At 35.6% G+C, this 13929-nt stretch overlaps 1 protein-coding gene across 3 annotated transcripts; it reads left to right on the top strand.

Annotated features, from left to right (window-relative positions):
* The first annotated feature begins 6166 nt into the window (after positions 1-6166).
* On the top strand, positions 6167-13563 carry LOC147859464 (DDT domain-containing protein). 3 transcript variants are annotated; one of them, XM_087325715.1, is made up of 11 exons: positions 6167-6534; positions 7567-7737; positions 7902-8074; positions 9424-9872; positions 10073-10565; positions 10795-11138; positions 11227-11708; positions 11828-12035; positions 12166-12327; positions 12416-12504; positions 13011-13563. In XM_087325715.1, exons 2-11 carry the CDS (start codon positions 7625-7627, stop codon positions 13222-13224), a joined length of 2727 nt encoding a protein of 908 aa, XP_087181841.1. In that variant the 5' UTR covers positions 6167-6534; positions 7567-7624; the 3' UTR covers positions 13225-13563. The 3 variants fall into 3 exon arrangements, with proteins under 3 accessions (XP_087181841.1, XP_087181840.1, XP_087181842.1); XM_087325714.1 differs by having other exon boundaries at positions 7571-7737; XM_087325716.1 differs by having other exon boundaries at positions 6168-6534; positions 7571-7737; positions 12998-13563.
* The last annotated feature ends 366 nt before the right edge of the window (positions 13564-13929 follow it).

The following is a 13929-nucleotide window of genomic DNA, read 5'->3' on the forward strand; positions in this document are numbered from 1 at the left end:
CAATGAGTCTTACGTACTTATGCAATTGTTTATGATCACCTCCTTATCCATGACTACATCCAATTTTAGGATAAACTTTTGAGCTTCATGATGTTCTTTATCAAACCATTTTTTACTTGAACTAAATTATTTGATGACTTTACAGGGTATGTGCTTGGCCGTTGGCTGAAAATTATTTGTTTATGCATCAAAAAATGACTTTCATGAAAGCTTCCCATTACACCCTAGTGTTACACCATTTTGTAGTTGTGTCGTTTGTAACTTACCTTCAACCATCTCATAATACATGGGTGCTAGTTTAAAGTCTATGCTCAAATATGATTGTTTGATATCCTTATCGACCTTCCCACACTCAAACCTTTTCATATATTTGAGGTCATAAATGTACAAGTCATATGACTTTGTCCATTCACTATGCAATAACTTGCGTGTAATCCAAATTTCCTAAAAAAAAGTATCACACAATCAATCACAATATTACCATTGTTTTTTCTATACGAAAATCATTAGTGTCATGCCATAATGATACACCATTTGCAACAAGCATTGTGATACTATTGCACATTTGTTGGAGTAACTTCCCAAATTGACATGAAACTTTTTTATTAGTGGAAGATCGATTATACATTTAATCCTATTGCATCATTGAGATACATGACATAAAAATTGTTGTGAATCAAGCAGCTAACTTGTTGTATGAGTGTTTATATCACCAAAGCCAATAACTTCCCCTTTGACTTAAAAATAAACAACATAATCTTCTAGGTTGACAAGTGATTGTTTTATATCAAAACAAGCATATAAGTTAGATGGATCTAACGAGGTATGTAGCATCCAAACTACAAAAGTGGGCATGACATTTTATACTTCTATTTTAAGCCACATGTAGCATTTATGTTCATCATTTTTATGATAGACACATATTTTTCCAATTCCCCCTTAATCAAACATGTCATCCCTCTATGTCTTCTTCGTTACATTGGATTATTCACTAATATTACGGAATGTATTTTGTAATTGCCCAAACCTTGAATCCTTTGAGTATCATGATGTCTAATTGATTGGCTGCCAAATATCGCATTCCATAGATGACAATGTGTTTTCATACTCTCTTCTTCAATCCCATAGATGATAATGACCTTTTTGAGGGATGCATGTGTTTCGGTACTCTCTTGTTTAAACCCATAGATGATGATGTTCTTCAATCTCTAGTCATATTCAATGTTCATCAAGTTGAGGGATTGCATGTGTTATTTTAGAGGCATCTAAGAGAGTATTAGAAACATACTTTATATAGATGGTCCTTGCTCTTTAAACTTGAATAACACATGACAATGTTCTTCAAGTTGGATGTTTCAAAGGAGAGGAATGCAATCCATATAAAGTCATTAGATGGTTGCAGAGGTAAGTGAAGGTGCAAAATCATTAAGTGAGGGAATAGTTTTGCTAGGATATTCAAAAAATAAAGAGCAAAAGGAGACTAATGATACGAATATTCCGTTGAGGGAAATAATTGCATTACCTTTGTCGCATTGTCATCCAAACTAAAACTTTGTTTTCCTAATCTCTTGAAAATACATTTAGTGAGCTGATCTCACATTTGTCTCCTTCTCTCTATCGTGATCTCGTGGCATGTAAAGGAACTAGCCCATTCTTATATTACTCTAATACTCTCACAGAATAGGTACAAATAATGGGCAACATCCAAGTGTCAAGGAAAGAAAATAAAGAAAATATGTCTAAAAACTAAAGGTTCTCAGCCAACGTTTCTGACAAATATTGGCTCACATGTTTGGATAAAGTTGAGATTAGAGCCTCAAATCCACGCCATAAAAGCGTACGATGAAAGTACAATTTTGGAAACCATTGAGGTGTGATATGTGTAATGTCCTTGAGGTAATCAACCTTGAGCATTTAGTTGGGCATAGTCTATGACATTATCCATAGATTCCTCGTAGTTAGTATTGGAAGAGTAACCCTTCTATTCGATTATCCAAATATTAAAGGGACACCATTGAACCTATGATCTCTTGGGTATTACCATGGAAGATTTCATAGTTTTTGGGTGATTAATGAATAAAGCGAGGTTTGTTGAGTTGTATGCACAATGACAGAGATAGATTACATTGCATTAGACGAGTATGTGTGACATCCCTTTATACATGAACTCGTTTATTTGTGTACCTTCGTGCAATATCGTTTATCATGGTGACAATTGTGATGAAGTTGATTGTTCCATCCTTGATTATTATTTCAACATGAATTGGTCAATTATCATTTCCTTGACTTGGCATTGTTATTTCCCACCAAATAAAGAATAATGTACATTGCTCGATAGCTTGGAGATTATATTAAATAGTTGGTCCCATGCAGGTGTGTTATGGAAATTGTATTGAACAAGTTTTCATCTTGGTGGCAACATTTGTAGATATTGACAATCAAGTCTCATCCAAGTATTGATGTGCGGTTTCATAACCTTCTTTTATTCTCATATTCTAAAAATTGCAGAATTTGGTGGTGCAACAACTTGATTGGTGCTAAAGCAAAGTAAAATGTCTTTCCAATCTCAAAGATCATATTCTCGATTGATTCAAATTGGCATTCTCGAGTTAGATTGCAATGCAACTAGTTCTTCGACAGTCTAAGGTTACTCCCATTTATTCTTTGATTACTTTTTGGATGTATATTGTTCACTTTGAGATTATGTGAATCCCCAAAAGACTTTCCAGTTTATCCTCGTCTTGAGATACAATGAGAACAACGTTTGTCTGAAATCTTTTTGCACCTTTAGGTTGCCAAAATGAACTTGCAATGTTATCGTAGGAGAAAAATGTTAAGTTAATTATTATTGAAGTTGCATCACACCAACTAATTCAGATGACGTCAACCCCCACTTTAATATTTACCATGGGATTATACATATGCATTGGTTTTCCTCCTTCCCATGACCAAATAGGTGGCTAGTGGTAGGAGCAAGCAAAACTGAGGAAATATTTGATTATGAGTTATCAATCCCCCACGTATATATCTCCATATACACAAACTAGACATGTTGAATTGATCTCCCTTAGCTTTTCATTAATGTTGTGATGAACTTATTGGTGCTAATGTTGCCCACTTTTTAGTTCGTTCAATTGTAGAAGGCTCAAGGGCTCCTCGAGTTTAATGAACATTTGTCATTAACACACACCTAATCATTGCACCAAATTATAAATATATATCAAATTATCTCACGTACATAGATCATTATTGTGTTACAAGCATACAAGGCATCTTAATTTAATAAACAATGGTTAAGTAAATAACATGTATATATCAATTATTTAGCATAGAAAAGTTGGAGGAAAGTATATCTCTATGGGCGTGGAGGGGAGAGAAGAGGAACAAAATGTAGCCCCGACGTCGAGGGAAAGGGCGCTCTCTCGATTGAATATATAATTACTTGATAATAAACGTATGAGGTGTTAAATAGATCATCGTCAAGCATATCTCAATTAATTAGCATAGAAATGGCACGTAGAGGATAGTAACTCTAGTGGACACAAAGGGGAGAAAACGATGATCAAAAGTTAGCCCAAACGTTGGGGCACCCAAAGGCCCCTTTTACACAATAACATCTTCCCTTCAAAACAAATTGGTAACCCCAAAGGGCCCCTTTCACATTACAAACCCGTTGGGCATTTAGCCATTGCCACCTAATAAATGAAAATTCCCCTCAAATTATTTCATGAGCAAGTTTATTGTATGCGAATTCCACTTATAACCAATAATCTGATTGGAAATATTATACCTCATCAGGAGATTAAGATCAAATAATGCGATGTTATTTCCCTTAACTAAACTGTAGTTGTCATTGTAATATGCAACACTAGTTCTTGGATTACATTTTTTGTTTTGGAGATAAATTCCCAATAGGAAACCTTTAGATGAGAAAAAACCCCTAAAAAACCTATGAACTTTCAAAACTCTGAAGCACTCCAAATAAAAAACCTTTAGGTGAAGTGTTCACACAATGATGTTAACAAATAAAAAACAATCATAAACAGATTTTTTGAGAAAGGACTCGCAAAAACAAAAGTTAGCAATAGGCGGTGCCCAAATACAACGTGGTTCCAAGTTACCCAAATGCCCAAATTTGAGTCAATTGGAAAAGCCAACTCCTCTTGCAATCAATGATGAAGAAGGTCAACCAACCAAACCAAAAATCCAAAATGGATGTTTGGAATCTTGAGTCGGAGTATCACCTTTAAGTTTGCAAATAAAAGTCTATAGGAAATGGAGTCACGTCTCAAAGAAATGGAATGACTAATTCTCCTTTTCTCAATTGAGAATCCAAATATAAGTATATCCAACAACACCCTTTGTTTTAAGTGGCAAAATTGATTTCTAAAGTGTAACAAGTTTATAGTTATTAGATTATGATATATTATCAAACTCCCCAACAACATAAATGTTTAGACTTCACCTATAATTGTATCCATGATCCAGGTAAGTCTTATATACCATCGTCTATCTATAGAGGATTGGAAAAATAAGAAAACATATTGTGTGCATTTGTGAATGCGGTGTGTGACTAGTTATATAAATATTGACACACTTACGACCAATAATAATGTTATCATGAGACACCCTTCTAGTAATGTGGTGTTTGAGAACATTGAAAAGAATAATAGTGATGGAATGTGGAGTAAGATGCTTAGATCATTGTGCATGGAATATCTAAGTAATGCATGTGGCCATCATGGTGATGTATAGTGGAATTTAGAGTAGCCTCAAACGAACTCACGAGAATTGTAAGCCATTTATTTGACAATGTAGTACTTAAAAGCACTAATGAAAGTTGTCTAATGGAATATCACGTACTACTGTTGAACAATCATGCATAGAATATCCAAATGATGAATTAGACAATTGATTAATCTAACAATGAATGTCGAGTTGTGGCTCGATGCAATCATACAAAAATGTGAAATTTGTTGCATCATACAATTGATGTTGTCATATAATTGGATGTCAAGTACTAGGTCAAGGCAACCACAGAATGATGATATAAATGACATATTTACTATGTGGTGCTCAAAAGCAATCGAGAAAGTTGTCCGGTGACGTCAAATAATATCGCAAATCATGCATGCATTGCCAAACAGATGTATCATTGAGCCATCAAATTTCCATATTATGTATGGGAAGTCAAGCAGTAAGCTCAAAATTTATACAAGGATTCTACCGGACTTATAAGACAAAAAAAAACTTCATAATGAATGAAATGAATAGCCTCAGACAATCGTACAAGGATTATCTAAGTAGCTTAATAGACAAACCAAATCATATGCCAAATAATTGTCTTAGGCAATCATAGAACGATTTTTTTGTGCGATCATCACACAATGGCATCATCCTCAGACAATGCACAAGTTATGTTGTCATAATAAACAACCATCATACAATGGAATGACGAAGGAGCCCATAAACACTCATACAATGAACTTGAAGCAATAACCTCAATGAATCAACCATATGCATGGACGGCTTATCAGGCACCCAAAATCATCATCTACAAGGAAGATCTAAGCAACTTAATAGAGCCTCAAACAATCGTACAAGGACTATCTAAACAACTTAATAGACAACCAAATCATATGCCAAACAATTGTCTTAGGCAATCAAAGAAGGATTTTTTTTGTGCGATCATCACATAATGGCATCATCCTTAGACATTTTTTTGTGTCTTATCATTATAAACGATCATCATACAAATGGAACGACAAAAGGAGTCCATAAACACTCATACAATGAACTTGAAGCAATAAGCTTGATGAATCAACCATATACATGGACGACTTATCACAACACCCAAAAGCATATCTACAGAATGTAAAGCAAGCTAGACAAACATACATTATTGTCGAACAAATCACAATACTCATTGTCATGGTATGTAGACTTGAATCTGGGGCCGAAATGGAACCGATGATGAAGTCTGTGTAGCGAGAGGTTCGTGATGAATTAATTAATTTACCCTTATGTGAATGAATGTTGTCCATGGGGTTCCTTCACATTAGGTTGAAAAGGGACCGTTTACACCGAATGAGGATGGGTCAGAATGAAGAGAGAGAAAGAGAGAGGGGTCTACTTCCCTCCTCCATATTCTCTCTCCTCCCCTGTTTCTCTTTCTCTCCAAAATCCACACCAATTTGCATGAAAGCGGAAGGTCAAAGAACATCATAAGCCATCAGATTTGACAGAAATTTTTATGGATTAGGCGGGAAAACCCAACTGCCCAACAATGATGCACACCTGATACACATGTTCATACATATGAGAGAGAGTGTGATACACGATTCTTCATCGTTAGAGAGAGAGAGAGAAGAAAAGAGTGTTAAAGAAGGAAGATTTCGTTGTCTTCAGAAAGAGTTTCTTTGAAGGAGTTACTTAGCTCATCAATTCAATCATTTTTGGCATCATTGTGGGCTCTTCTTCTTCGTTCTTTGTTCTTCTGTTGTCAGCCTATAGGCTCTTCTTCATCTTGTGGAGGTAAGTGTTTCTTATTTCTTCTTTGTATGATGTTTCCTTTATCTTTGTAACAAAATTACATACCATGTCATATCTATAGTATTCTGATCTTCATAGCAAAATTGCATACCGTGTTATTTCTATAATATTTTGACATTTAAAATAAAATTGCATAAACTACTCATTCAATATGCGACCCGAGTCAAGCCAACCCTTGAGATAGCCCAGTCATCATTTGGGCCGGCCTTGTGGCCACATGTATGAATAGCTGTGGCATAATTTGGACATGAACATTGTCCATGCTCAAATCTTAGAATGTAAACTTATGCTTAACTTAACAATGCATCTAGTGTGTGTTTAGGAGTTAAATTGAGGTAGAGAGATGCTAATCATCATTAGGTATGAAACAAGTATGTGGATTTATTGTCTGGGCACATGGAGATTTTGTTTAATATAAAAAACTAGCTGCCCTTGCGCATCCAAAATGCAAAGAGGGTAAAATAAATTAGATATTGGTAAACAGCAAGCGGGCAACCTTATGGTGTGGGCATGGACATTGACCATGTGCAATTCCTAAGGTTTAGATTTATATAGAGATAGGAACAATACATCTGGTTTCAATAACTATCTTCTGGATACTAACATTGTCTATGTGCAGTTACTAATGTTTAGAGTTATGGAAAAGGCTATATTTGGCCTCATCCTGTCTTCTCCTCATCCCATTCACTGCATGAATGGATCCACTCTCTTGTGGTGGAAGAGCTCGTCTATGGATAATGCTAGAGACCTACCTGCATAGTATGGGATGCAGGAAAAGATGCTGTCTGGTCTCAGTAGTATAGGATGTGGAAGAGAGTACAATTATGTCAACTTGGGGGATCAGTTGGGTTGGAGAGTCATTACTCTACCATTAGTATTAATCGTTGATTAATTGATTTTAACTACATGATTGGAAGAACAACTCATATTGTGTAATGCATGAATATCATTGTTTATTGCAATCCACAAGGATGAATCTTACAATCATGAATGGTGTAATATTCCATTTGAAAGACAGTTCTCCAGAGTAAAAGAAAGCCAGGAAAAATTGCACACAGCATAACTCGGCCATATGCCGCTTCTCAAGAGGAAACCGTATGAGCTCAGCAATCCACCAGATGATTTAAATCCGAAGGATCTTGTATTTCAAGTGCGCATAACCAAGGAAATATTCAAAGATTATCAGTATCCTATAGATATGTTTGCATATACATTACTTTTTATATGTTTAAATTGTAAAATGATATGACAAAAGAATTATATTTGGGTGTTGATATCTCCTGCACTCAGATTGATTGGCTCAATATGATTTGTTTCAATAATATCATAGTCCTTGACACTTCATCCAGAGAATATGTGAATCGTATAAATTTATATCGCCAAAGAGTGTGGACGTGCAAGTATACAGGTAAGATCAACTTGACATATGAGGAAGCTCTTCTGTCAGAGGTGAAAGCGACAGAAAAGGTTCAACAATTTCCCAAAGAATTCATGGGACCTGTGCTCCGTCTTGTTCAATTCAGTAAGTGTTACTTAAGGTCATGCTATTTTGGAAATGTTTATTATGATTTGAGTGATCTGTGAGCTCTTTCATGTGTAGCAGAATCAAGGGAATTAATCATTTACTAGATTGTTTTTCAAGGTCTCAGATTTGGTCAATTAAAGTACATGATTGTGAATATATAAAAAAGGAATGATCTCGAGTAGATCATATGAGTTGTAAGAGACTAATTATGATACATTATTACTGGACCATATTTTTTCATATCTTTTATATTGTTTAGAGAGGAGGAAAGAGAAGTTGTATCATGGAGGATGAGAGGGAATAACCACTGTAAAAAACTAAAAGAAAAGCCTATATAAAAAAACAAGCAGAAATTTGCAAGGAGGGGGAGGGTTAGACTCTGGTAGGAGGATGGGAAGAAAAGGCAGCATAAAATGGAACCGATCTCAAAAGAAAAATATTTGAAATAACAAAATGTGTGGGGAAGTGTTGCCCCCTGCACTATGAGGTGGAACCATGAATGATTTAGAATCCGTCATCCTGTCTGACAATTCAACATATGGTTACAATATTTATGAATTATAGAGAAAATATCAGTAACCTTTGAATTCCCAGTCTTGGAATTGTGATGAGAGAAAATATCACATAGCTTTCTGGTGCTTCTTGCACATTTTGGTTAACTTCGAATGTTAGTATATGGAAGTAAGTTGATAACAAAAAATATTTGTTTGATTTTATGAATCTGGAAGAGTTTTCGATGTTCATTTTGTATTACTCTGTACATGAGATGTTTTATTATAAATTTGTAGATATATATCATTTAGAACATTTTGAAGTCACAAATTTAATGATCTAAATCTTGGTATGTATGTTCGTATATAGTTTCAAGGTTGCGTTTCTCCATTCCTAAGAATGTTAGAACTCTGTTCATACAATCTCTTAAAGTTTGTGTTTCAGAAACAACATTTTTTGCCTTCAATTTGTACAGAGGGAGTTTCCTCAAGGAGGATGTTGATTTTAAACATATAGATATCATGCTTGCACACGAATTTTCCTCACCAAAAATATGAAAAAATTGACAATTTGTCCACTGGTGCAGTTTATGTGTTCAATCCTAAGTTCATATATCCTCTAATGATAGGAGCTAATAAATATCACAAAATTGCATGTGCTGAAATTTTCTCAAGAGTTTTGATCCAACTAATTATAGTTTGTTTCTCTTTATCCTGCCTCTGCCCTTGAATTGGGTTCATTCATAGTAGTCTATTCCTCTCGAAATGGTCTGTTTTGTATCTATTTATTTATTGATTTCTTATATACGTGGAAGTTTTTATGTATACAATCCTTGGAGGTTTTTATGTTTACAGGTATGGTTCGCCTTGATGAGCTTGTGAGTGCCATACTGAAAAACTTTAAGGACCGATTTGTTGTTGACGAAGAGGTGCTTTGTGTTAAAGAAAGTGTGACAAAGCCATGTAGGATTGTAGCTGTGTATGAGAATCCTGAAGATGGCATTCATAGCTACCTCGTAGTTTGGCTTGATAATGACAAAAATCTGATTGGCAGCTCTCTTGAGGAAGCAAAAAACTTGGTCAGGAGAAAAGTACCTCCCTTCACTAGGGGCCTTTTGAAGTCCTTTATTAGGGAATCTGTGAAAAATAATGCATCAAGAAACTCCCTAACACCATTAGTGGTTCTTGAAAGCCTGTGTCATAAGCATGGCATAACAACAAACCCTCCTGAAGAGCTGAAGAAGTTCTTCAACAAACAGGAGGTGAACAAAAAAGAATCAAATGGAGTCAATAAGAGATCACTGGTAAGCTGTGTTTTCAAATACTCTTTAACATTTCAAACCATCAAAAGACTTAGTCGGTGAATGATTAATACTGATTACTTATGTTATAACAAAGTCAGAGAAATAAATGCACGATTTATGGAGTTTTCTATCAGGGTAAAGTTTAAAACCCTGGATTTTGCTGTCATACATGTGGTCTTTGAACAGGCTTGTTATTGCAGGTAGAAGTTATGGAAGCAGAAATTAATTTGAACAAAAAACCAAAAATGATGGATACAGAGCTTTGCAATGGAGAAAATACACACCAGAAAGGTAAAATTATGATTCAGGACACTAAGACAAAAACTGAGACAACACAAGACAATAAGAGTAAAGATAATATAGCTCAGCAGGGTAAGAGCAAATCCAAGAAATCACATGAAGTCAAGAAGGCAAATACCAAGACAATTGGAGAGGACGAGAGCCAAGCTAAAACACAACAAGATAAGAAGGATAAGACAGTTCGGGGGAATAAAAGCAACGCTAAGACACCTCAAGTCAGTAACAAGAAGGAGAAGATGGTTCAGCGGGATAAAAGAAAAGCTGAGACACTTCAAGAGGATAACAAGAAAGAGAAGATAGTTCAGGGGGATAAGATCAAAGTTGAGACACCTCAAGAAGATAAGAATAAGGCAAAGACAACAATCCTGAAGGATGGGAATGAAGCTAACAATGGTAAGTCGAGTGAATTTCATCCTGTTTTCAGGACATTTGCAACAAGTATTGGCAATTTTCTTTTGTCCTATGGGTGTGAATCTCAATTTGTGGAGTGCGGAGGTGGGACTTTGACCCTGGATTCTATGGTTTATAGGCCATGGGACCCCAAACCACTAGGCTAACCCGTCCTTAATGAAATGTTTTATATGTTTTTTTGCTGATTATCATTATGTTTTCATCTATACAGGACCAGTAGCAAAAGTAGTACCCATCAAGTATCCGATTGAGGATTCTCTTGTACAATCATCACCTGACGATCCCCTATTACCGAACAAGCCAGTTCCTCTGTCTGATTTCCCTCTTCCGATGGATTGTACTGGGCGATTACTTATGGTTTGGAATTTTTGCACTTTGTTTGGGAAGGTTATCAGGCTATCTCCATTTCCTTTAGATGAATTGGCAAAAGCTTTAGACTGTAAAGACAAAGACCACATATTACTGAAGGAAGCTCACCATGCTCTGATCAAGTTGATTTTGAGTGACCCTGCAATTAATGAGGATGTCCAAGAGATACGGAATCCTAAAGCGAAAGTAAATCTCTCCTGCACAGATTAAATATAATGCTTATATATGTGCTATCCAATAGGGACTCAATTCTTTATTTTATTTTATTAATTAGGTGACAATTGACACATGGAAAGATGACTATTGTGATCTTTCCAAGCTTGAGGGATTTAAGTCTTTAGTGGAGCATTCCACGACAATTAATGATGGAAATTATATGTTGTTGGAGCCATCTATAAAGTTGGACATTCTATGTGGGTTGGTTGATTGTGCTCTGAGTTCTTCTGGCATTAGAGAGCAGTTAGATATTTATATAGAGGAAAAGCAAGCTATTGCATCCCAGAAAAGGAAGGAAGAAATGGAGTCGTCAAAGATGGAAAAGGAGGCACAAGAAAAATTGAAACAGCAGGGGCAGAATACAGAGGTGTCTGTGATGCAATTGCCTGTGCACGAATATGACCCAAGAGTAGCTGAGGATGTAAAGAATGAATGCAGTGAAGAAAGTATCTCCGAAGATGGCATGGACAATGAAGAATCCAACTTAGAGAAGAATAGCATGCATTTTGGTGGTTTGTCGAATGGAACACAAGACAATGGGTATGTGAGTTGTGTATGCATTTCATAACTCGATACTTTAATATGTATTTCAGTACACTACTACTCCATTATCCTTGAATCACCATCATCTCTATATTAATGATAAGTATGTGCACCAGCAATGCTGAGGAAATTTCGGCGGCCTCAGCTCGCTCAAGACAGCGCATACTCAAGATTCGGGCTGAGTTGAAACAAGCTGAGGAGAGTGTGAAGGAAAGGAAGAGGATTGAAGAGCAGAGGAAGCTTCAAGAAGTTCGGAAGGCAAAGCTGGTAGCTGTGAAAGAGCGCAAACTACAAGAGAGGAAGATTATTGAATTACACAAAAGGGTAAAGTAACCACATGAAATCACTTTATAAAATTTGCTGCATTTTGGAGAAAAAAAATAAAAAAATAAAAAAGCTGCAATTATCATGATTGCTTCAATGGTATCTGCTGATTCAAGTTTTTATGTCACAGCAAGAACATCTTGACCGGGAGATTGAAAAACGGGTAATACGAACAAATCCACTAGGAAGAGATAAAGACCATAATCGATATTGGTTCTTCCCTAGGGATGGACGAATATTCGTGGAAGATGAGAAATCGACGACTTGGGGATATTATGCTGCTAAAGAAGAGGTTTACTTTGTTATTGGACAGATTCTCCTTTTCTTTGCTACTCTTAATCATGGCTCACTTTGCAAGTATTGACTGATTTTGCTTATAGCTAGAGGCGTTGCTCCGTTCCCTGAACACGAAGGGCATAAGGGAAAGGGCTTTGCAAAGGCAGCTCGAGAAACACTATGGTAAAATAAGGTATGATGGATGTATGTGCTTGAGTTAACCCCAAAATAGGTATTGCACCACTTAATACAAAAAAAAACCTTCAATTTTTGGTATAATACGGAAAGGATTCCTGAAAGTTTTAGAGATATAAAATTATATTTTTAATTATTGATTCTAAGCCTTTGATCCATCCATTAACTTATATGAAGGCTACTAAAACTTCAATGGAAACTTTTTATGTTAAATCCAAAATAAAGAGCATTTTTGGAATTTCCTACATCAAAGTCTAGTTTTCACTATCCAATCAAGACACATACACGCACGTGCACACACACATGCATACATATGTACAACACACACACCCCTATAGTATGAGCATTTTCGAAAACTGCTCATAAAAGATACTACTATCCAGTCGGGATATATATCCTTTAGACAAGTTAAGAAACTGCAACTGTATGCTTAATTCTTCCATACTGAAATAACATTCCTTATATGGTTTGGTTTTGTATGGCAACATCAGTGATTCTTTTCAGAAGCGAAGTAAGGAAATTGCGCAAAGGGTTACTTTGGATGATACATCAATACGCAGATCATCGAGGGGCAAAACCATATCGCAGCAAACAGAATACTCTTATAAAAACAAGTACAGAAACTAATAGAGATATTTCTTTCTATGTACTCATCAATTTTTGCCGAGCTCCCTCCATGAGGGGAGGATCTTCTCTCTATACATTATGGAGGGTATGATGTGGTGTTTCATTTAGCCTCGCAAAAAAAAGATAATAGCTCTTTGAAATTTGGAGGCTAAGCAGTAAAGATCACTGGTGTAGGCCCTCTCATTTTCCATTTCTCTTGTGCCTCATTGAAGAAGCATTTTCCCCTTTGTGGAAAGAAATATATACATCGAGATATAGATACCATCCCTCTGATGTGAGGTTTTTATAGAAGGTCCGGATATATATGATGTGTGTGATGGGATACTTCAAACACTTGACTTTACATTCTTACACATGTCATCATTTACATATAAATTATTTTATTTTTGCAAAAAAGAAATTAAATATGTTCTTATTTCATTTTATCATATGCGAATGGGGATATCATTGTATGTACGTCAAAGTGTTATAGTGGAATATATGACCCTTTAAAATATCAACAAAAGAACAAAAAGAAGATAGTTATTACTGCTTTCAGGGATTGTAAAAATGCATCATTTTTGAGGAGATATGTGACCATGGCCTATAAACAATTTTGCTCCAGCCAAATGGGTATTTAATCCAGTTCAATGGTTATTCGTTTGCCGAAAAATTGATCAAATTATAAGGCATCATCCTTGCTGGGAGATTTGCAAATCAGAAAGATATTGAAGAAATCAGAGTACTTTAAGTCCATAAATTTCCCATTTGCTGTCCTAAGAAAATATTATTCTAGTTCATAATCTAACCATTCTTG

This window comes from Azolla caroliniana, unplaced genomic scaffold (genome assembly GCF_043228905.1).
Source record: "Azolla caroliniana isolate FFs.n. ecotype wild unplaced genomic scaffold, voAzoCaro1.0.p SCAF_10, whole genome shotgun sequence".
NCBI lineage: Eukaryota > Viridiplantae > Streptophyta > Polypodiopsida > Salviniales > Salviniaceae > Azolla > Azolla caroliniana.